This window comes from Platichthys flesus, chromosome 8 (assembly GCF_949316205.1).
Source record: "Platichthys flesus chromosome 8, fPlaFle2.1, whole genome shotgun sequence".
NCBI classification, from domain to species: Eukaryota; Metazoa; Chordata; class Actinopteri; order Pleuronectiformes; family Pleuronectidae; genus Platichthys; species Platichthys flesus.
Window position 1 is genome coordinate 18,299,713 of NC_084952.1, and position 25,286 is coordinate 18,324,998.

A 25,286-nucleotide genomic window follows, 5' to 3' on the forward strand; every position below is an offset into this window, starting at 1 on the left:
GTTCTCATTAAAGGACACAAGACGGTGGACAATGTTCCCGACAGCGACCTGAGTCTGACATCATCCATCTGCCAAGCAGCACCACTATCCATCATGCCGAGGACTTAGCTGAGACGTTCACACGTGTACACACAGCACAGCACGTGCAGCCACACTTTTTTTTTTTTTTTACTTTGTATGCAGTAAACCTGTGTATGTATCCGTGGCACAGCTCCAACTCTTTGTTCCAATTGTTCTCTCCAAAGTAGTGTTCATCAGCATTCTCCGGTCCAGAGCTAACCGTGCATCCAGTCCCTGGGGCTGTGGGTAGAGCAGCCAGTGCTAACCAAGCCTGACAGGAGCTGCTTGGGCTCTAGGTAAGGAGTTATCAAAGGCCGGGGGGACAGCTTTGTCACATGTACGGACATGAAATGAGTTCTTCGCTTTTGCATATTAATATTGAGCCAGAGTTATTGCTTTTTTACATGTGACTGGTGAGGTTTTCCCTCAGTGATTTTAAGACTGCGTTGCCTGTTATAAAACAAAATCCCTAGATGAGAAAACCTTTTTAAAATGCACACCATCACTCCAGCACAAAAATGCTCTACCATCTTTCCTGCTGATGCAGTATATTTGCAAAAAAAGTGTGTGTGTGTTTGCTGGTATTCATCCGAAACCCCCCATGAGGATCTAAGCTCTTAGACTCAGCAGCTACGTTGCCCCCTTCAACCTGTACACAAGCATACCTCCCTGATGGCTTATTGAGACAGCTACAGGGGATATAAGCCAATCGGGGCAGAGGAGTGAACGCAGGGAGGGACGTCCATGCCTGGAAGGGAAAGAAAAGCCGTAGTCATGGCGACAGATGCTTCGCTGGTATTGACAAGAAGATGGGATGAGGCAAGGGCACTTCAGGAGGCACTAGAATATTTCCAGATTTAGGTGCGAGTGTCTCTGCGTGCCACCGAGTGACCACAGAATAAATGTGATATCCCTTATTAGCATGCCAAATTTCCACGTTGGTGTAAAACGCAGCAGTGTTTCCTTTTGCAGGCAGGTTCTAGATCAACGCTGTCTCTGAGAAGGTTGACTCGATCGGGCACCACATAAGGCCAGAGCCTGGGTTTACACATCTCAAAACTCTCCAACTACAGGAAGAGAGAAGGATCATTGCAAAACATGTGCCACGCTGCCTTGGAAACGGGGCCAACGAACAGTGCTCAAAAAGATTACAAAAATGATTCTTGATTCAGGGAAAGGAATTTGGACTCAAATCATTTGTTATTGCACAACTGGATAGGACAACGCAGCAGTAACCACCGGCACCATCTGACATCAGGACCTCTGTCTGAAACAGCACACATAGAACAGATGAGGCTTGGCACACGGCCCAGCACCCCCCTCCATCCACCCACCACCACCACACCATTTTCAGCCCCATTCACTCCAAGCACAATCTCTCCAGTCTCCATCAATCACCTGTAATATGGCCAACAGACAGAAAGAGTGGCGGAGAGAGAAGGAGAACGAGAGAGAGAGAGAGAGAGAGAGAGAGAGAGAGAGAGAGAGAGGTCCATTCACAGCCAATGTTCCTCCTTGCTCAGTCCTCTCCTTCCCCTCATCCCTCCATCTCCCTAATGAGATCAGCACTGCCCTCTCCAATACATTGCATCCCTTTTCCCTCTCCACGTCTGAATAAATTAAAAGCCTTACATAATCAATCTCCCCAATTCCTGCCTGAGCACTGGCTCCTACCTACTTTGATCACACAGTGAATACACACAGACACGCACATGCAGAAGAAGTGTTGCCACACACAACGCTCATTATTACCTGTGTGTCCACCAGATGTAATGACCTATGTCATCGTTATGGTTACACGGCTGCTACAGCATCGGAGATCAGAGGGTCTTTCAACCGAAAAACCTGTATTTGGGTCAATGCAAATGAATGCAGAGGAATCTCTCCCCCCACATGGACACATGTGACGATGCTTTCTGTTTCATGCTCTATCCAGCACATGGTGACTGACAAGGAAATATTTAAGAAGGAAAATCTGATTCACTGGCTTAATATTGTCTTTGCAGCACAACACATCAGCATTCACTGCACTGGCAGCCACACTGCATTCCAACATCCCGGTCTATCTCTAGCACAGCTGCACCAAAGCACCTACAGCACCACTGAGCAAGCACACACGCCTTCCACCAGCCTTACCATGTTTGTGGCATGTAACTGTTCGGAGAGGGTATGCATGGAGAGGTCCGGCTCACACGATCATGATAATTAAATCCCCCCTTGTTTGGAAGTGGTCGTGGTGACGATCCTCCGTGAGGGCTGTTGAGTAACAAGATGCTGTATTCCAGAAAGAGGCTTCTCTTTCCGACGCACTGAGCGAGTCTCGCGGTCCGTCCTCCCCGTGTCTGCCAACCCCGTTATGTAATACACTTATACCCTGAGTCTGGGAGCCAATCAAAGATGCTCTGCCTGAAACCGGTGAGAAATACGCACACATCCTCACACACACATGCTCACACACTCTTGTCTCGCTCGCACACACACCAGCCGCGCATTGAAACTTCTGACGGCACAGCATTCAACAGAACTCTATTAGGAGGCACCTGCCCTGGAGGGAATACAAATATGTGAACACCTGGGACATGTGCAGGACTCAGATTCAAGGAGCAGCTACAGATAGCACCCATCCAAGACTATCTCAACACGCTGACATGTGAACGCACATCCCTTGGGCTGTGTTGTGACTGCCAGCCAAATAAACCATAACCTTCTACAGCACCTAATGTTGTGATGCTATGTGCAACCCTGTGGGGGGGGTCCCTGCAAGGAGGGCCGTTTATGCCTTGTACCCTGGTGATGAAAACACCGGCCCACATGCTGTGGCATGTGATGGAGGTATCTAAGTTCATAATACGCACCTGCCAAACAGTTCTTTTTTACACCTACAGTACAACATTTACCTCTTAACTAGGCACACACACACAAAAAACACTGCACTTAGCCGGAGCGTGAGAGAGCACATACAGTATGTTCACATATCCTAGCCAGCCTGCCATAACTATAAATAGGACAGTCATGGACAGCTCTGGGATAGGCTTTTAGAATATCTATTTCTGATATTCATTCAACATTCATGACACCTGCCTCCAATCCTTTATTAGATTGTGCCTGTGCATGTGGAAGAAAAGGACATTTCTATCTCCATCTGACAAGCCCTTTCCCTTGAAGCACTTTTCATCTGAGAAACATGTACGTATCCTGATGCCATTTTCTTTCTATTAGTCTCTATTTAGCAAGCAGGTGTAACAGTGTGAGGGCTTCGGGGACAGACGTAATGGGAGAAACGAGGATATTGTTATGGGCTGTGAAATGGGAGCTGAGTTTAGCTGCATCTAAAATGGGGGAAACCTGGAGTGATGGAGGCCCTCCTTTTATTAGGCCTAGACCTGCATTACTATTGGTTACTGTTCACAGGAGATTACAACAACGCTCCAGAGTCTGTGATCAGCAGAACAAGCTTCTCACCTCCCCGCTACAAATATCACATTGTACCTCAGCGGGGAGATCAGTGCTCGGCTATCAGCTGCCATATTGTAGATGTGGCTACAGTGGGACACAATGGGAAAAACAAGTCCTGACGCAGCAGTAGGCTGTGGTTAAAAAGCACACCATCAGTTTCTGAATTATCATAGAATGAAATGAATCCATGCGCAGTAACCCACAATATACAACATGGAGGAAAGAGGGAGTTCGACTCGGGGGAGTGTGGGGGCAGGCATACGTATATGCAGGGGGGATATGCATTTCCAGTCACCACAGCAAAGGCATGAGAGCATCACAGATCTGTATCCGCACCACTGCACGAGCACCACCAGACAACACTCTAGCTACACCACACACGGTGAGAGGACACAAGACATAACGGGGGATTGGGGAGGAGGTGGGGGTGGGGTGGGAGGGTGGGGGTAACAGAAATACATTATGTTGTACCAACGTCATTCATTTCAACGCGTAGCCGTGATGGAGCGCCGGGTGTCCCCGCTCTCGACCAACGCGCGCTGCCTTGCTCTCTTCTGCCTCCGTGCGCGAGTGCGCTGCTGCGCTGCGTACCGGGGCCCAAGCGCCGATCCATTTAACGAGTACCGAGGATGAACATCAACAGCACGTTCACAAGCACCAGAACCGCGATCACCGTGAACACCGCGCAAGTCTGGACGTCCAAGGCCATGGCGCAGCGCTGCAGGCCGATGTGCGCGGAGATGTGCGCTCCCGGTGACGGGCGGTACTCAGCTTCCCCCCCGGTCTAGACACGGAGCCTCAAAGCGACCAAGAAATCCACCATTACGGGCGAGAAAGGGAGGAAAAAAAGGAAAAACACCCGATGCCCCGCTGCCTCTTCACGCTACGCGATGCAATTCAAAAAGGCACGGGAAGAGATGCATCATCCTCACCATCATCATCGTCATCAGGCTGCACCGCAATGTCTCCGCGCTCGTCAACACCTGCCGGTGCTCTCGCCTCTTCCCCCTTAAACCGACCGACTCTCGGCCAATAGATTCTCAAAGCAAAACAAGAGGGAGGCTGTGCGCAGGCTGGTCGCAGCTGCCGAGCTGCCTTCCGGTGAGTGGGGGACCAGGGAGATGGGCTGAGAGGCTGAGAGGCGGTGCTCTATTAATACTGATCAGCGCTCCGCCGCAACACCACACCGGCAGCAGCCATCACCTACAGTCGGGGGAGGGGCACCGCCGGCCCCCCTCTCTTCCATCGACCCACAGAGGCCAGGACCATAACCTCATTCATCTCCCACCCCGTCTAAAAATATCACAGGGCCCCGCTGATTTATTATTTATCATTAACAGGCTGTGATGAAGGGGAATAAATGTCCGAGTAATGGATGCACGCTCCTCAGAGGGACGGCCGTCTAACAATATCAGTGGCACGGGGTGTCTGTGCATGGCCGCCCATCAATCAAACACAGATGATCCGATCTTCATTTACACACACGTCACTGGGGCTCACAGTCGCTTCAAGCGGTCACTAAGGTGTTTAATTTCCATAAACAGGATCGCGAATGTTTCATCAAACCAGTTCGAATCTCTGTTTCAGTGGTTTGATTCTGAAATGATGGATTACCTGAACTTTTTATTTATTACACCCTTAATTAATAAAAAATAACGTCATCATTACACTTTCCTCGCCAATATTATTCATTGCGATTTATATAGCCTACAGAGCTTTGCCAACTGAAACAAAACTATAATTCCCTCAAAAGTGCATGCCAACAAATCAGAAACAGGCAACGATAAAGAAAAAAAAGAAATAATCAGAAGCAACTTCAAAAAGAACAAAATAAAACAGGTTTTAATAAAACCCGCTCCAGAAAAAATGTGTAAGTGTATCACAACAGAAGGGTTAGGAAAATGTGATTGTATTTGGGGCAGCAGAGGGAAAGGAGGGGAAATATTAAGTAGGCCACTAAATATTAAATCACTGTCTATTAAGTGTGTAGTTTAAAGTCCACAGGATTCAGGGTAAAGCTGCAATATAAAATAGACATTTTCTTTGCTCAATACACAATATGATTGGGGCTTGCAAAATGTCAATTTGATAAAAAAGAATCAATGCAATTGAAGGAGTTATAAAGTCAAGGTGCTGTATCTTGACTCAATCCCAAGGAAAGGTCAAGTTCCAGAAATGCTTTATCCTACAATTTCATAATCCAACTTGACAATTTGTTTTGACCCTCTTCATCTATGTTAACACCCAAGTCGGGAGTCCGACCGTTTGTAAAACATGCTGTGTGTAAGTGTGTCACTTTTTCCACTGAGGACTTCATCGAGGTTATTAATCAGAAAGAAAAAAAAATAGAAGAAACTTGAAAACTGATCTTAAAGAGTAAACTTATCAACGCTCCCCTTTACTGCGGGTTTTACTGAATATTGTATTATTTACTCAAAACTGAGGTACGCCTGCTAACCAAAGCCCTCTTTTTACTTTTCAAACAACCCACTAATACCTGGCTTTTGTCTGCAATTGGAATGGATTCGATTGGCCCTAATGGAAACATGACACCTGCATGGCAAGACAATCAGGCGAGAGAGCGCCTCCGTTGTCAGTACGTTGGTGACGTCAATTGTCCTTTTTTAGCTGGTTTAAAAAACCTGCGTGTATCCGCTAATTGGTGTAAAAGAGGTTTAACAAACAACAAACAGAAAAATGCAGATGAAAACATAACCTCCTCGGCGGAGGTAATATGCGCACTGTAGGCATAACAACATGGATTACACTGTTGTCACATTGGAAACTGAAGCTGCAGGTTGTTGTGAACTGTCTGGTCAATTAGAAAGCAGAGGCTACAGTCCCCTCGAAATCATGATGATAACAACAGAATATAACGGCCAATCCAGTATCATGGCAGAAATAAAAGAATGAGGACGTCAGTTGAAACCTCCAATCCGCTCCTGCAGCTGTACGTCCAGATGCTCAATGACTTCCAAACCGTCACATTTCCACCTCAATATGGCTAAATGAACAGGTTTTAGTTGCTCTTGGCAATCTTTGTGCTTAGGGCCGAAACATTAAACAAGTGAAGTTGCAGGTTGATATCTTTTGGCAAGCTATGATTACTGGATCACAGTGAGCATATGGATGGATATTGACAAAGCGGGTGCTTCAGGGGTGTTCTGTTAAGTTTCTCTAAATGTTCAAACACCTCACTATGAAACTGCTGTTGGAAAGATGCAGGATGTGACGATAGAGAACATCGTTTTCTGCGCGGTATTCCTTTAAGGCTCAGTGTTGTGAGGGACTTGTGAGTGAGAGGATAAGATGACCCCGGTTCCCATCGATGCACGTGTTTGCCACTGGCATGCACATCATCGCTTTGGCCTTCATGTGCACAGTGATACCTATGGTAAACGTGGTATTATTCATGACTGCATCTCAGGCCCGCAGCACTCGCCCTGGTGTCTGCGTTTCCGGTTGTGGAAAGAGCACAACATCGTAAAGAAACAATTAATGCAAGAGAATTAGTTCAGTTCCGTCTCCACAATCCCAAACCGGCCAGCAACTGACCAGGACACACACACAGACACACACACACCCTCTCCGAACCACAGTGTCTTCACATTCAGCTGAGAGCTTTGGGGTGGATTAAAAGGTCTCAGAATAAGTTTAAAAGAAAAGGACAGAAGCAATGCACTATATCAGTATTTTTAAAGCCATAAATAATTTCCTGGGCACTTTCTGTACATACATGCTGATAAAAGCAGTGGCTTGAAAGCCCGGCTTTCAGTGAGTTGCAGAGCGCTGTATGAGGTATCACAGCTGAGATATGACAACCGTCCTCGAACAAGACCCCCTCGCCGTCGACCCCCCCCCTTCTGTGCTAGTGTGTTTGCATGTGTGTGAGCAGATTACATAAGCCTGCCCTACCTCTCTGGGCTCCCTCTCCAATCTCCCTGACATTTAGACAACAAAGGTCACATCTGAAAGTCTAAATCTGCACAGACACCAATGCTAATATACTCATGCATATACAGCAGAGATGCAGGAAAACTGGGAGAAAATGCCCAACCAGCAGAGGATCACATGTTAAATAAGATGGAACATAGTCTTACTGTATATAACTGATGTGAACAACAAGCACGGATGCCTTTACTCAGGGAGGTTAGTGTTGTGAGGGCATCATCACTTTATAACTGGGATTTTTACTAATGTAAAATGTCTATACTATGGAAGCCCATATGTACCCTTTAGTTTTAAAAAAAAAATCTGTAGAGAAATATTTTCATAGTATTGATCTACCAACTTAAAATAATGACTTATTATCTGAGAAGAGTTACTTAATATCAAAATCACAATATTACCATCAGATATGGGCCTTCATACCAAGGGTGGGCGGATCAATCCTATGGGATATATCAGACATGGGCAAAGTACGGCCTGTGGAACTTGTCCAATTTGAAACTTAGTAGCACTTGAATGGCACTTACTTAAAAGCGTCAGCTAAATTAAATTTGACCGGGAGTGTGGTGTATAGGGCTCGAAAGGGCACATGATCTCTCTTTACATTTTCGCTTTGCCCTTTAAGATTAAGATTAAGATATGTTTATTTATACCAAACACATGCACATACATGCACTACACACTCATGCAGGTAGGTACATTTAACCTCTGCATTTAACCCATCTGTGTGCAGGACACAGAGCAGTGAGCGACCATGTACAGCGCTCGGGGAGCCGATGTTGGGGGAGTAAGGTGCCTTGCTCAGGGGCACTAGACAGGGTAGGGAGACTCTTGGATTTTTGGACAGATCAATCCAGCTTAAAATCTAGCCCTACTGTAGATGAGCGGATAAAGGAAACGAAAAGTGGACAATGAGTGCCGAGTGTTTAACACGGAGTGGACAACAAAATACTTTGTCACTGAATTCCAATCGAAGGCTGTACACCAAACTACGATTCAAGAGTCAACTACCAAGGCAAGTTTTTTGGTGGCTTTCGAAATAGCTAAGGCTAGCAAGCCTTTCTCTGAAGGTTTTTGTTAAATTGCCTTGTAAATAAATGCTTTGCTACTTGTTAAAGGCCAAATCCTTTCATGTAATGATTTTTCATTTTCCATGTCATTTATATTAGTTCACAAAAAAACTCCATCCATCTGGTCCTGGCCCGGCCCCTCTGTCAAATTTAAGAACCCATTGTGGCCCGCGAGTCAAACAGTTGGCCCACCCCTGGGATAGATACTTCGATACTCAAAAGCTACTCATTCGGTAACATCTTCAAACATAGCAAAACAACACACCCTTTGTTGTCAGGCAACCTTTCCATGGCCTGTGAAAAATTAAGAAATCTTAAAAGAAATATAATTAAAAATGTTCTCACAGGGTCATGAAATCCAATCGAACATCCAGCATCACACATGATGACCACCTCACGCCTTCTCCAACCAGCCCTGGTACAGTTTAAACCGATGTCTGTCGATGTCCACACTCCACAGTATTTCTGATTCTGATTCCGAATTTGATAAAAGGTAATTCATGTATTTTGTAATGAGTGTCTGAATTATTGCTCTTTGGCCAAAAATGTGAGGTCAGAGTGACCTTGACATTTGACCACCAAATTGTTATCAATTGATCCTTGAGCCAGATTATGTCCCACATTTCAAGAATTTTCCTCAGGGTATTCTGGAGATAATGCATTTCTGTCACAAGCCTGCAACATGCAGATTAGGGTCAAAAGGATTAAATGGTGAACTTAACGTTGTAGTGGTGTCCTCTCCATATCACCAGGGTCTTTTATAATGTCTATCACTGCAGCCACAGCACAACTGACTAACCAAATTGACAGTCAATCACATAATCTCATTGTTCGGCCTCTCTTGTGAAAATGACCCTGAACTCTTTTCACAGAAGCAGCCGTCCACTCTCCACTCGATAGGGACCTTGTTTCCCTGTGAGAGAACGACCCCAGTGCACATCAGATAGCACGCTCCAATTAAGCCAACGGCAGAAGATCATTTGCAAACAGCAGAGGCCGATCTGATGTCATCAAACAGGACTCACTCCATCCTCCTGTGATCTGCAATAGCCTGTCAATGATACTACAGTCAAAGATGTGAGTACAAAGCTGCTCTACAAAACATTTCTTGAACAAGGTTGAGGTAAAGGTCAAAAGGTCAACTGTAATATTGTCCTAAAATGAATCCCAATTCATACCTCAGGGTGATACTCATAACAGTTTTGTAGTATACTACTAAAGGTGGCGGTCGTCCAGTTCTACTGGTATAATCCACAATAACCACACTGACAACTATATGAGGAGCAGTGTTTACACCTCTAAGCTTCATAAAATATCCCAGAGCCTCCATGCTTTTCAAATTTAACTTAATTTCAAACCCGGTCAGAAATGTATCTTCAAATTATACTTCTGGAAATCCATGCATTAAACAACCAGACTGTGTAGAAGTACCATATAATGAGTTGGTTGACTTCAGCATTTGCTTTGGAAGAACGCTGACCATACTCCTTGTTAATTACTGGAGCTCTGAGGTCAGTCCCAACTCTCCTGGCAATTAGCCAACGAGCTAGGTCTTCCGCTTGGATAAACCTACAAAATTCACTGGTAGCAAATCAACTGTTTGTGGTTAGTAGGTATTTGGCTAATGGGAGGCAAAACCCTCCACACCCATTTCCCCTCCAGTCTGCTGCTTTTCTTTTGTTCCCCTCCCATCCCCACAACAACCACACTGACTTCCTGCTTCCTCCCCGGCCCTCCAGCCACAAATTGCCCTAAAAATAAAGGTTCTGGACTTTTCCTGAAAACAGTGTTGCCGCCATTGTTCTGACATCAGCTGTTTATTCGTTCAGCTCAATTTGGCTGTCAGTGTGAAGACGAGTCAGTGGGTCAGAGCATAGAGGAATTTAAGAAATAGATTAAGATAGATGAGATCGCAGAGGGAGGTTGTGCCAAGTAGGCTGGAGAAATGAGGGTTAAAGACATCACCAAACATTCCTAGACCCAATGGCTTCAGGAGAAATACTCCTTGTTGACAATGTGTTCTGGAGACTGTGTTATTTATGTCAGCCTGTACTCAGGCAACTTGAGTAGGGAAACTACAAACAGAGTCTCTGCCAGAATTTCAGATAAGGGCAAATCTAGGCTAATCTTAGGCTAATCGAAAAATACACGTCACCTGTTTTCAACACTGAAAGGAAGGAAACTTGGCCAGTACTCTGCTACTTAGAGAATTATATTTTTGTGGTAGGGGGAAAGTATTTTAAACAATTTTTTAAAAAGATGATGAGTGCAATGTCCTTAAATGTGCAATACATTACCATCTCATATTTTATTATGTTTATATATATATATATATATAAATATTTATTTATATATATATTTATATTGATGGTATAGTAGAGCAGTGGTTAGCACTGTTGTTTGAATAGAAGGGTTTGCATATTCTCCCATGTCTGCATAAGTTTTATGACAACTTTATCTCACAGTCCAAAAATATGCAGATTGAGGTTACGTTAATTTGGAGACTCTAACTTAATACAGTAGGTGTGAATGTGAATAGTTGTTTGTCTGTGTATGGTGGCCTTGTGATTACTAATTCATCACATTTAATGTTATTTTGGAATGAATGAATGAATGAACGATATCATTTCAATTTTTTTTACAAATGAAAGGGATCCCTTGTAAACATGTTGAATCCTTGTATAACCATTATTATAATTTTTTTCTTTTGGACAACTCCATTTATGGATCGCTATCGGGACGACAAGGCAATTTTTAACAAAAAAGATAAAAGTTTTTCAGATATGTTTCACTTTACTTTTAGATGAAGGTGTGGTCACATATCTGTAAAATCTTTCCCTGTAGTGAGAAAACAGTATCACTGCTGAACGGCAGAGACACTGACACTGTAATAAGCTCCCCACAGACGACTCTGTACTATTCAAAACTGAAACAAAACTGAAGCATTAAGACTATTGTCTGAAAACACAGTCTGTTATTTATTCATGCTTCTGTTCAGCATCCGTGCCAGTGTGTACTTAAATAGAGCCCACAGATTGGTCATTTGAGCTGAAGGCTAAACAACTAATGACCTGTGCTGGGTTTGGTTGGCTTTCCTCAGCCAGTGAGGCTTTCCTGTACTTGTACTGTGCTGGTTGTGAGCGTGCAGAGAGTTCTCACAAGTGTCACCGTTCATCAGAGCACTGTCAGCCACCTGCGGCCCAAATCACTGGGAGGTAAGGGCAGCAGTGCTTCCCCATCCTCCCTGTGATCTCTGGCTGCTACGTTTACATGCGATGCCTGTTAGAATCCTCGTTCGTCACATTGTCTGAGAGACTGCAGTCGGCCATGACGAGCACACTCACCCCTGCCAACTATATGCAATAGATGTGAAACTCACTGTAAAAGAAGGGGCGTGGGTACAGAACTCCACAGCTCCACCTGTCCTCCCTGCGAGCGAGCATGATTTTACATTCTCACTGCTTCCACCCCACGAGAGTTCAAAAGCAGAGCAGAGGATTGAAATGCAAAACTCTGCAGTAAAATGATATTGGGGCGCAGGCTTGTTTGGCATTCTGTGTTTCTAAGCACTTTACTTCTTGTTGATAGGTCAATTCCTCCCCATCAAAGACTTTACAGACTCCACCTGACATACCGCTGGCCATTAAAACATTCACTAACAAGCTTGTCATCCAAAATATATGACTGCTCACTGGCATGAATGCACCTAAAAAAGTGCATACTCTTATACTCATACGCACAAACACACACAGCAGGCCACAGGAAGCAGGTGTTTCACATGCCTGGAGGGAGGGATGGATGGATGGAGATGAGTGGAGAGGGGAGACGAGGTGAGGGTGCAAAGATAGACCAGCAGGAGAGAAAACCGGATCTGAGGAGAGGAGAAAGCAGCGATGGAAGTGATGGAGGGAGGGAGGATGAGCTCTGAGGTCAGGAGGAAAGGGAGGCGGATGGAGAGGGGGGAACAAGGAAGAAATGCAAGGAGCGAGGCGGTTGCATAATACGTGGATGGAGGGTTTTCTCTCTGACGCCACATGTGGCGTAGCAGCGAGCCAGGGAGGTCAGAGGCAGAAAGTTAAGCTAAATAATGTACACAAGAAGTGGCAGCTGCCAGAAAAATCCGGCCCATCTTTCACAGAGGCCTGCAGGATACATTCTAACTAGCCGAGCACAATATAGGCAGTTTGCTTCTGTCTCATTTTTCGGAGCAGAGACAGAGTGACCATGGCTTGAGCTACGTATGTTAGCCATAGAAGAAATACTCATTTAATATAGATTTAGATTACAGTAGTTGTCTAGAGACCTAGTACCTTGATGATCATTGTCAGAACAAGATTTTGTGTTTTCCATTGTTTACATATAATCCTATTAGTTTTGGTTTGACATCGCAATTACAGAGCAAAATAATTAATATTTGTGTGACTTACGTACGTTGTGTCGTCATCACCTACATGACCTGCATCTACCTGTACTTGACAGTGATTGGTTTGTCGACGGGGGTGCGGCGGACGTCAGCATGATTTTAATGCGGTTATTGTATTCATTAACTTACTGAAAGTCATGAAAAAAAGTACCATTTCCATTTAAATGCACAAATGTATGAATCAGTTCTTTTAGTAAAAGTTGTTTCCACTGTAATATTATAATGGTATTAGCTACAACCAATATCACCAACTTCTTGTCTTTCAAACATTATATTTTCTGAGGTGAACGCTTGAAGTGATCCTCTGAACCTGAGCTACTCCATTTCTGGAGAATTACAGACTAAACTGAAAAGTCAGAAGGTCAAGACTATAGAGTATAAACGAAAAAAATCTGCTCAAATAAAAAAAACATACTATGATCACAAACTTTTGAAGTCTGCAGTTTAAATGTTTTTACCATGGCCTGCTCCATTTTGGGGATAAAGTTGTTTCTTTCCCTGTAGAGGCAACAGCTCATTTGATCTACAATGGATGAGAAGCAAATTATGAATCTATACATTATTTGTAGGTTTTTTTCCCAAGTAACCTTGATTGAATCGGCTCAGTTAAAAAAAACAAAAACGGAAAACAATAATATAAGTCACAGATGATCCTCAAGACAACAGTCAACATAAATCAGCAGTATGTTGACAAAGCACCGAGATGACAACCTCTAATCAGGTCTGAATAATGTATTGGATTATGAATGAGAGTAAACACCTGCCTGCATGGTTTCCTTTGTGTCTAACCCTGAATGTCACATTGTTGAGTACATATAAGATCTAACCACATATGTTCGAGTGTAAAGGAATGACCAAGTGATTATTCATTTTTGATTGCATGTAGACATATTGACAAACTGCGGTTTATGTTAGTAGATCTCCTGTGTGGAATGCTTTGGCCTTGGCGTGGCACAAGACAGATCTGATGCCGTCAGTAAATCACTCAGTTAAGTGCCAGATTTCAACAGCAGAATTCTTAAGTTTCATTGTTTGTACCCATATCATAAATATGCACAATAGTTTACATACAATGATATTGCAAATATGACTGAAAAATATGAATATGGGAAGAAGTCAAGGACCATTAAACATGGGAAAGAGAAGGGCTACATCGCCTCCATTCTATTGTTCTGTGAATAGGTAATTCTGAGAAATGGAAATGTACAATTTCAAGCAAACATTTTTGTTCAGTAAAGAGTACACGTTGTCATCAATAATGTCCGCAGTGAAAGTTATCAGTGGAAATAATACACGGAAATACTGCATCACATCTGAGCTTGTGGTTTTTTTTCTGGAAGAAATCCCACAGGCTCATGAGGCGTCATCCCTTTACCTAGCACAAGGTGATATTCTTCTGTGTCGACTTAAGATCAGAAAATACCTTTATCCCTTTTATGAACCTGTCAAATTGCCATGAAAATAAACAGCGTTTATCCCAAACAAAGGAAACTGATGACTGTGGGTAAAACTATCTAAGCAGTAAGCACCCTGGGAGAACTATCATAAACGATACAACTGATGCTGGATAACAAGCGCTGGAGACCCCTGGGCCTGAAAACAGTCTCAAAACAGAGATCTGTGCATGTTGTGACATTAAACCATCCACCAATATTTCCCCCACTGTCCTCCAGTGGCAGCAGCACAACATGCTTTGAGTGATGATGGAAGGATAGAGATACTGGCCCAGATGAGGTATGAAAAAGAATGTTCTCCCAAAAAAAAGCACAAACACAGATTTGCACCTGCACGGGCATGCATGATCTGGCAAAGCGCAGCGTATCATACTGTAAAACAGGATACACCAGTGAGTCAGATAATTAACAGGCAGCCCTGTTCCTCCAGTGAACATGCAGCCTTCTGAAATAAAAGTGGAAATGGCTTTTGCAGGGAGCAAAGGAAACCCTCTCAACAGTTACATAAGAGAAAAGGCCCTGAGCCTCTCCGTCTCTCTCTCCCATAACACACACAGACACGCAAAAACATGTAGCACATAAGCATGGAGTCGCACGCTCATGCATACACCATCAACAGCAACAACAATACACATACTCACACCTGACAGGCACAAACCCCTTCTTTGGAAGAAACAGGCCTAGGGAGGCTCTGTCACAGCCACCTGCTCAGATTCAGTCAGGCACCGACTATTTATCAGAGGCCACCGCATCCTTCAAAACAGCATTAACTGGTGGCTGCAAGTAAGTCACAGCAGTTACGCGCCTGCACCCGGGCAGAGGGAGGATGAAGGATTCTAGGTCACCTGTGGCTCAGAGTGCAAACTGTACATACATGCAGTTATTTTTAGGGAGACCTACTCCCACGCTTTGTCTCACGGGGCTCTGAAATAAAACCCCGGGGTGAAACAAAATGCCGCACAATCACAAGGCGTTTGACAGAGATATCAGCAGCCGGCGTTTTTTCCTTCCCGCACAAATGATGAAGTCATTATTGCAGTGACTCAGAATAGCGTGTGAAGTGTGTGAGTGCTATGAGGAGGGTGTATCATACAGAGGATGCACATACAAACAGAATCTACGTGGTGGAATTACCGTATAAGGGCCGGTGCTCCCCACGTGTGTATCAAAGCGTGTGCGTGAGAAGTTCAACTCAACATTGTCCTTTTTCCTCACTGCCCTGCTATTCGCCCAAATAGCCACTGCCTGCTGACTCATGCGTTCATAATAAATAGATGGCATTGCATAATGTGATTATGACCAGGCCGACCCAGGTTGGCCCAAACTTAATCATATATGATTTCTGTTGAAACTCTTAAGCTGCATGAAGCACTTAATAAGACAGTCCCCCACCCTTCTGACAAGTTGACAGCAGAGCTTCGGGCACAGCATTAGTAACACGCAGGAAACTGTCCTCTCATCTGCATAGGAATTAACAAAGAGGAGAGGAGGAGAGGAGAGGAGAGGAGAGGAGAGGAGGGGAGAGGAGAGAAGAGAAGAGAAGAGAAGAGAAGAGAAGAGAAGAGAAGAGAACAGAAGAGAACAGAAGAGAACAGAACAGAACAGAACAGAACAGAACAGAAGAGAAGAAGAGGAGGGCAGTGGCTGGGAGAGAGAAACCATTTAAATGAAAGGGAGAAGAGAGGCGTCAGCATTAGCTGTTAATCCACTGCAGTGAGAATACGTTCTCTCTGCCTGCGGCCTCTAGGCTCCAGTCGTCTTCCTAATAAGACGACTGTAACGTACACGGCTCCATCACAAAGAGCAGATTCCATCCTGATGTGAGAACCAGCACCAAATAAACAAGGCATGACTTACCAGCAATCAGACAGCAACACACAGATTTCATTTGGAAGCACCGTCCATCGATATTACAACACTACAACTGCGCTAACAAGTCAGGTCATATTGTGCATTTAAGGATTGTATAGACATAAATATATATATTTGCTACCTCAATGCTCAAGATGCACTCACGAATCCCACCATCTGAGCTCGCTACCAATGAACTTCCCTCGCCATTCAAACACACACACAGCATTTCCAGTGTTATGTGTCCACGTTCCCTACCCCAGGGGAGGGCCATGACACAAAAGTGCACACACATACAGGTTCACGCACACACACAAAGGGAGCATCTCTCTTCCCCTCTCTGTTTCTCTCCCACCCCTTTTCTCTCTCTCACCCACACACTTTCTCCATTTAGCTCACACTTAAAAAGGCTGCCTAAAGATAGAAGCAAGAAGATGAACAGGAGCCAGCGAGTGTCATGGCAACAAAATGCGATGGCTCACAAACACTATTTCGACCGGCAAGAATAAACAAATCATAATCGCAGTCTGAATGCGGTATAGTATCACCTCTTCAAAGACACAGTTTGCTAAGATTCGAATGCAAAGAATGTGCCAGCGCTGGAAGCCCGGAGCTCGTGATTCAAAACTACTGATTGTACCTCAGACGTTGTGGTAAATCCTTGCTGACTCCTTTGAAACTGTTAGAATTTGAGTCTGTTGTAGAAAACATGAGCCCTGTCCACATGTCTTGACACCACTATGTATATTCATTGTTTAGGTAACACTGATCATTTTATTCTTAAATACTTTATTTGGAAAGTAACACTCTCTACCTTTATTGTGTATTTATATTTCTGAATGAAATGTGCTATAAAACATCTATATGATGCTTTTTGATGAACCATAGATTGCAATATAACAATTTTAAGTTTAGTATGTATAAAGATGAAATACTTATGCATTGGGCAAGCACAGGGAGGAGGTGTAAAACAGAACTGATCGACCTCAGATGTTTCAAATGTTTTCCTGTTTTCTCAAGGGTTTAAACCCATAGCCTTGTATCAGGAACCAAACTCAGTCTTTAAAATCAACATTATAATAGTGTGACATTTATCTTAGCATTTATTGATATCAAACCATCATTTTGAACTTTATATAATTGTGCCCCATTTCTAGTGGATGCCAGTTCTAAGTGAATATTCAATGTAAACAGCATCGCAGTTCGGCAGCAAAAGATGTCGGACACCCCCCCCCCCCCAAATGTTCACTAGCACGTCAGGATGCTTCAGAAGAACTCTGCATCTCCCTCCACTGGAAACCCCTGGAGGCCACTTGCACATCAAAGCGCAGATTCTGAAATGCCTGGTTTCACTTCCTGAGTAGTTTTACACCAACGTAATCTGAAGCTAATTTCACACAACCCACAAAGCCCCCTGTTACACTTCTCACAGCACACCAGGTATATATCGCAATGATATGACGTTAGCCCCCCCCACGCACACACAACCTTCTGCTGCTTCACGCGCTCTCATCAGATAAATAAAATCAGCAGAAATGCTAGGTGTTCCGGATAACTCAGGATGAGTAATGGCCTAAGAGTAATGGATGACATTAATCCACATGGCCGCCGTCTTCATGGATCAGTTCCTTCATTATCTGAAGGAGCACTGACCAGCACTCTGTCATCTCCAAATTAGTAGTATCAGTGAAAGGCTATCGTCCTATTATCTCACATCTGCTCACGTTTCCATCAGGCGAACAAACTCAATGTGGCAAGTATACCTTATATCATATACACAGGGTTCTACAGTATTAATATAGGGTAAAAGCAGTGACTTGGTCGATCTGTAAATGTGTGTGTGTGTGTGTGGGACCATGCAACTCACCATGTTGACCTGCAGTGGTTCTGAGCCAGGTCTCAACAGCCTCCTCCTCCTGCAGCTCCCGGAGTCTCCAGAGCGCAAACGCACCGAAGATGACAACTGACCCATATCTGCTCGGCAGACACGCAGACAGGTAATCAAATTAACAAATCCATGTCAATCACTAGCTTGCATATTTGTTGTAAAACAAGATAAAAAGTCAAATAGTACCTGAGTGAGGCAGCAGCCTCGCCAAGGCCGTGAGTGTGCGGGGGGAAAGCGGCAGAGAGCTGCACCGCTGGAGAGATGCCCGAAGTGGGGGCTCTAATGGTGACACACCCGGGGGGCGAGACAAGGCCTGAAGGGGACTGAGTAGTTAGGGCATATCCTCGATTCTAAATGCACAAACTCCTCTGCCCTTCACAATAAAAAAAATCTTGCTGCCTTGTCCCCCTTTTTTGCAGCGAATTAAAGTATTTCACATTCAGCTAGTCTATTCTGGTGCATCGGTCAGTGTGTGCATGCCCTGCAGCAGATCATGAGACCATACATCATGCCAACCAGGCGGCCTCTCAGGTTAAAATGAACTGACTCTGAGTTAGGGCAATGTGAGGTAGAGCTTATGGGAGCGACGAGGCAGAAAATTGGCCACAGAGAGAGACTGAGAGTGAGCGAGTGAGAGAAAGAGAGGCCACAGAGACGGAAAGAAAGAGTGTGAGAAGGGGAGAAGAAACCGAGAGAGGGAGAGGGGGAAGTGAGCTGATGGAAAAGCGGCATTCAGAGTCCAGAAATACAGGCCTCTATAAATGGGCCAGAGCATGCACGCATTGTTGCAGTTAACAGTAAGCAGAGTATAAATACTGGGTTAGCACTGGGCCGCCCTTCAAAGTCCGTAGTGTGTGTGTGTGTGATTCATTATGGGCTTGGGTTGTATTTATCGGCGATTTGCTGTAGACTACAAGTGAAACTCTGTGCTTCTACTTTGATTTATTGCAACATCGGGATGTGATGTATGAGTCAGTGTAAAATGTGTATTTGGATATTTGTGGGACTACTTATTTGCCGCCGTTGTGCCAGTGTTTGTGCGTTTGCTTTCAGCGATGCATGAATGCCTGTGTTTGCTCTTTGGCATCTTACTCTGTGGTGCATCTCCATGGACTGCGTCTCCCTAGTAACACTGGTCTCTATGACAGAGCAGGGCCTGGAGCGAGCGGCCACCCGTCTCTGCCCCGGGGAATGTTGCGTGGTGGGAGCAGGCCTGCGTCTCCGCCGACACAGGGATCCCACCTCGGTGTAGTGGCTGTAGAGATCTCGGTCGTGGTTGGGCCTCCCGAGGTCCAGGACAGCCGAGGCCGGGCGAGGACGAGGACGAGGGCGGGGGAGCTTGAGATGTACAGAGGTCCTCTCTGTGCTAGAGTGGGGAACGGCCGAGCCCGGCTGTCTTGCACTGCAGCCTGTCTGGCCGGCAATCTGCTCACACAGCTGTGATTGGCACAGACACTCAGCAGTTTGCAACAAAGCATTTCTTGTGCAAGAAATTGGGAGGAATACCTCTATGGATTCAACAAAAAATATTGAGCATTTCTATTCAGTAATTTCGCATGGGACTAGTGATAATACCGCGATTTGATTACCTCTTGTGTTTTCGTTACGTTTGTGGATTGAACGCGGAAGAACTTTTATTCCAGGCATCATTTCCCTTCCTTTAACATTGTGAGATGGGGCGTCTTTCCATATAATATCTTGCTGAAAAATGCAATTTGGTGCGGATGAGAATAAAAATCCAGGTCTAGTGAATTTAAAGTAAATGTGGTTTCGCAAGGAGACATTTGGGCCTATGAGTGCTCTCTGTGTGCAGTTTAACTTTATATTCAAAAATATTCAAAGATCTTGATGAAAGATCTATGAAAAACATCTGGCATATTTTGAGGACTGGCATCTATGAGTGAATTTGTGCTATTTGATTGAATTTAAGGTGACAGTTGGGCCTTGATGGAGGTATGCGCTCCACTGAGTAGTACTTCTAGTTATTGTGAAATTTCAATGAAGATGAAATAAATACAACTGGTTTGTAATTTGGTTGAATTTGATTTGTAAACAGTCTGTGATAATGGAGGAGGATTTTCCTGGTGCCGTCACTTCTCATAAATTATGGTAAAACTGCACATAAGCACCTCAACCAAAACAATCACACCCCCGTTGCATAATAGACCCTTACTAAAAGTGTGCTGAGTATTCAGATGTCACATCTCATTTAGTCATTAGCAGTCAGGGCAAACATGTCCTGACTCGTTGTTGTGACTAGGAGGAAGATGACTAATGCCTCCACTGGAGTGAGAGGGGAAAGGTGTCGTCATGTAGCTCAGACGTCATGGAGCTCCAGGGCTACCGCGGGTCACATACAGCCGGCTCTGTGGGAAATCGGGTTTCCTTGCATGCTACAGGAGGCCGACTTAGCAGGAAAGGACAAACTGCTCCAGCTCCATGTCGTCCGCCATTGTGACCACGGACTATTTCCTCTTCTCTCCAACAGATGGGGCAACAGGACAACTGTAGAGTAGGTGCCCATTTCAAGTCCTCACAGGCTGGCATGTTAGTTTCTCCCTGGCATTTACTGAACCACACCTAGAACTTAAATCATGAGTAACAGCTCTGATACCCAGCTCTGATTTTTTTTAGTTTGGGGTTGATGAATTTAAGAAGCAATTTAATGATGCTGGTTAAAACAGTTACATAAATGATAGTTTGAGCATTTAGGCAATAATTACATGATGCATGCCTATGGGGATGTTAATGATGTTGAAAGAGCCTGCAATGAAATGTGGTTATAGCATTCAAATGTGAGGTAAATATTATTTTCTTACACAGGAAACACAACAGCAGTTTGGCAATACACATAACTGACTTATTTACCGAATGTGTTTATTGAAATGCTCTGGCTGTTAATTAATGCAGCTCATTTTCTATTTAAAGTTACATACCTTGAATATTTCCTCTGTGGAATCTGATGCAGGCACGCTATTGGTTGTACTCTCTTTATCACCTTGTTGTGATTGCACATTCACTTCCTGTATCTGGTGGGAGACAGGTGGAGCATCCTTGGAATCCTGTTCATTTCCTGTCTGTCCCTCTACCTTTTCCTCTTGACAGAGACAGGGTGATGGATCTCTTTTAACCCCTGTTACGTATTTAGACTCTGTGTTTGGACATGACTGAGGGATGTGATTCTCTACTATGGCTGTGGACGTGTGGTTTGCCTCTCCATCCATATGTTTGTCTGTACCCTCAGAGCTCTGGAGGCCATTGACAGCTTGAGATCTTGAGCATGCCCTGGAGGCTTTCAGGACCACCTTAGGGGATCGTCCCCCTGTCGCAGGCACTGTAGAATCGCTTTCAAAGCAACTGGAGTGTGAGGATTTAGTGTTCACTGGTGACGACGGGTTAGGCTGGGATGTTGGAAGTCCTTCGCTGTGAAGCGTCAGGGACACACTGTGAATGTTGTCCACTGTGCGCGGTGGAGCCCGCGGGGAGCTCATCGGAGTCGCCTCTCCCTCTGGAGGCGAAAAGGAACGAGATGTCGTCCGCCATTTTCTGGCCGTCTCTGCTACGCTGTTGAAAAACTTGAACAGGCCACCAAAGTGCCCCTTGGTGTCAGAGTGTTTCGGGGGCGGAGGTTGCAAGTCTCTGACAATCTCAAAGTCTACAGAGCCATAGTCTGAGTCGATGGTTTTGTCCAGAGAGGGGAGTTCAGAGTCAAAGCTCTCTGAGTAAACAGGGTTAGCCTTCCCCAGAAGAGAAATCCTCCTCAGGTAACTCCACACATCTTTTTGCCTCCTCCCTCTCCCCTGGTGGTTGCGCAGGCTCCCCTTGATGCTGGGCTCTTCATAGCCTGAAGCTGTTTTGTTACAGTTGTTTGAGTTGTTGTGGCTTCTCTTGGTATAGGAAACTCTTTCAGATGATTTACAACCATTCTGAGTCACAGCCTCTCCTGTCACAGTGGGCTGATGCCTGTCCAAAGTAGCTGAGAGGTCAATATCTTCAAACGAGCAGTCAAATTCACCAGTGTAGCCAGCATACGAGTGCCGCTTGCCACGGTGTCGAAGCGTGCCCCTACTGGACTGCTGTGGAGTGCCAATGTCCCCACAGAAAGACTCCTCGTCAACAAACGAGCTGCCGAACCTGGCTGTTGACAGTTTCCCTGCCTTCCCCCTGAAAACAGAGGGCGACTTGAGCTTCTTGAAGGAGCGAACTTTGTCAGCAAATGAGAGTTTAGGGATGAAAGCCTCCCCGGGCAAGATCATGGAGTGGGGTCGCCTCTCCAGCTCGGACATAGCTCTCTTTCGATTCAAGATCTTCCAGATGCCGCCCGTGGCACGGGGCCTCCGGTTGACCTCCTGTCTGTCCTTGACAGGGGACTGAGAAGAGGCAGCTTGGGTCCCTCCCTGCCCCTCTGCAGGCACTGGCCCAGGCTCCTGAATATAAACACTGCTCGTCTCATTCTCCACATCCAGAGAAACACTAAACACTCGGTTGACAAACCCATTAGGGTTGTTGCTCTCAGGGGCAGGGTTGTCTGTCTGCTCCATCCTCTCTCATGCTACAGTGTCAGCTATCAGCTCCAATGGACATCATGTCTCGGGCTGCTCTCACGCTCTGTCAAACACCTGGAGAAACAAAACCACATTTTAAATCAGTGCGTTGACGATAAACTGACGGCCTTGTCATTTTGTATCAGGTCCATTCTGTCAGAAATGCAAACCACCTTACAATAAACATTCAGAGTGGTAGGTCTGAAAAATCTTTACATCGGTAAAATGTTCAGGGGTGAGATAAGAAGCGTTATTCAAAACGGCTGAAAACATTAAAGCTCTCATTTCGTGACTCTCTGACATGGATTTTGTACCATGAGTCAACAAACAGCCAATACCCCCCCCCCCCCCCACACCACCACCTCCTCTTGCCTAATATTTGATCCACATTATCCAAAGTTATTACTTGAGACACAGTCCCCCTTCCGCCATTTAAATACGGAGGCTACGTTGCCATGGAAACGCTCGCTACAGAGACGTCTGGTTATTTCAGGCCTGCTCCGGCTGTGACATCATCACAGCTCAGATAAGCGCCCTCTGAGGAAGAAGATGCTGGGCAAGGAGCTGCACTACCACATGTTAATTCCCCCCCCACACACACACACACACATTTCATAATCCCTTTAATGTGCTGCAGCATCTTGTGTAATTTGGGCCCTTCAGCATCCATCTTTGTTGGTGCCTGACATCACCAGTAAGGATGTGCCTCCATTAGGCTGGCCTTTTTTTCTAGAATGTCACAATTTCACGTCTGTGTTTTTTTAACTGATAAGCCTTTTTATCATATTATTAAAAGACAGCACTTATTTGATAACAAAATATATTTATTGAGGGATGAGAGGCTCTAACCACATATAGTTGCTCTTTTTTTATCATGTAAATATTAAATTTGGTGTCCTTAAACAACACTCCAGTTATTCCATTACCTTGAGTGGGATTTGTTTTATAGATTAAAATAGACTGCTGGGTATAGATATAAGTAACTCAATTACACATAAAACATCAATATATTTTTGTTATTTGGCTTCCACAGGCGAAATATACAGTGTGACACAGCGTTAGCTCTTGTTTCCATATAAAACCTCAAAGTCACTTCAAAGCAACGGTCGCTCTGACAGATATCTACCAACCTCCACTTGGGCTGGGCGTCATACCTTTCATTTTTTGTTATGGCGTCAATAAAAATGAACGTTAACGTCGCAGCAGGTTGGATGAGTCGCTTGAAGGTTATTCATTAATGGCTTATTTAGAACGTAGTTAACGTTTTTAAATGACAGATTAACAGCACGCACGCGTTACGCGTTAATATTCAGTGACTTCCTAAACTTGCGTACGAAGTTGAGCTCATTAAAAACTAAACTGTCGCTCATGTATCCGGTTCAACTTTGAGATTAAAGCTGTAAACTCACCGTCAGGAATCTTCCTCCGGTTAAACGGGCATCGCCGCTGCCCGTCCGTCCCTACAGTGAGTGAAACCTCCGCCTGTAACTTATCCGGTGTTCCTCAGAGGCTTTAACTTCTATCCATGGGTGAAGTGTGGAGTTGTGTTGCGGAGCGCTACTCCTTCCTTGATCACATGTGTTCAGCTGTAAACTCGGCGGAGCTCTCGTCAAACTGAGAGAAACTCCCCGGGTAAGTTAGCGACAGACCGGTGAACTCTTGCCCTGCGAGCTGCTGCAGACCCGAGACACTGATCTGGGATAGAGTCCCACAGACACACACTCCCGCACACACACACACACACACACACACACACACGCACGCACACACACACACACACACACACACACACACACAAACATACACACTCACACACAAACATACACACTCACACGCCCTTCTATCTTAGTGAGGACACTCATTGGCAGAATGCATGCCCTGACTCCCTCACCCTATACTGCCACAACAGAACTTGACGTTTTAGCACTTTTATAAACATTTGGATTTGTTCAGATTATTATAGCTAACCCCATTTTCATAGAACTTGCCTGCGCTGCCTCACCTGTGTCTGTGGGCTTGTAGCACTCATTTGAACCCCAACCTAACCCTTACCCTAAGCTTAACCATCACAACTAGCCTGATTCTAACCCTATCTTTAAAACCAAGTCTTAATCTTCAAGTCCTAATCTTCTTGAAGTTGTAAAGACTGACCAAAATGTTCTCTTTGATCCGTTGATTGTGGACAGCGTTTAACCAAAACTTTGTCCCTAACCTCATTCTTACAGACTTTGGTCCCCAGGATGTCTACTGGTCCTGACAAGATCAAAGTTTAATGCTGGAAAAGGTTCTCAAGAGGTAAACAAAACACACACATTCACACACACACTAAATGCAATACTGAATTCAAAGTGTCTTTAGACAAAGCAACCTTACAGGAAAGTTGACATAACCAAATTACTTTATCTCCAGTTGTTTCCGGTATTTTTAATCCTATTTAAAATTCAAAGGGCAAATTTCCAGAGCCATTATAGCATACAGTATATTTAGCGTACAATTTTTGCTGTGTGTGTATTTATGGGGAAGCACTTATTATTTCTAAGGGAACATCGGTGAATACAAATGATTGACTGAACTCTGGTCTCTCTAGCTGAT

General features: G+C 44.7%; 1 protein-coding gene across 9 annotated transcripts in view; it reads right to left on the reverse strand.

The window, feature by feature from the left end:
• LOC133958692 (rho guanine nucleotide exchange factor 9) overlaps positions 1-24,401 on the reverse strand; it is a 44,260-nt gene extending 19,859 nt beyond the window's left edge. For 2 of the 9 annotated variants that reach the window (XM_062393607.1, XM_062393609.1), the window contains exons 1-4: positions 24,104-24,401; positions 21,087-22,769; positions 18,337-18,463; positions 18,130-18,236 (exon numbers count right to left, since the gene is read on the reverse strand). In XM_062393607.1, coding sequence (XP_062249591.1) covers positions 18,130-18,236; positions 18,337-18,463; positions 21,087-22,691 — 1,839 coding nt within the window. In that variant the 5' untranslated portion in view covers positions 22,692-22,769; positions 24,104-24,401. Of the gene's footprint in view, positions 1-2,196; positions 2,329-3,987; positions 4,419-4,448; positions 4,713-18,129; positions 18,237-18,336; positions 18,464-19,242; positions 21,065-21,086; positions 22,770-24,103 lie in introns of those variants that run through there. The other 7 variants (XM_062393608.1, XM_062393611.1, XM_062393614.1 and 4 more) reach the window with 7 other exon arrangements.
• Between the last annotated feature and the right edge of the window lie 885 nt (positions 24,402-25,286).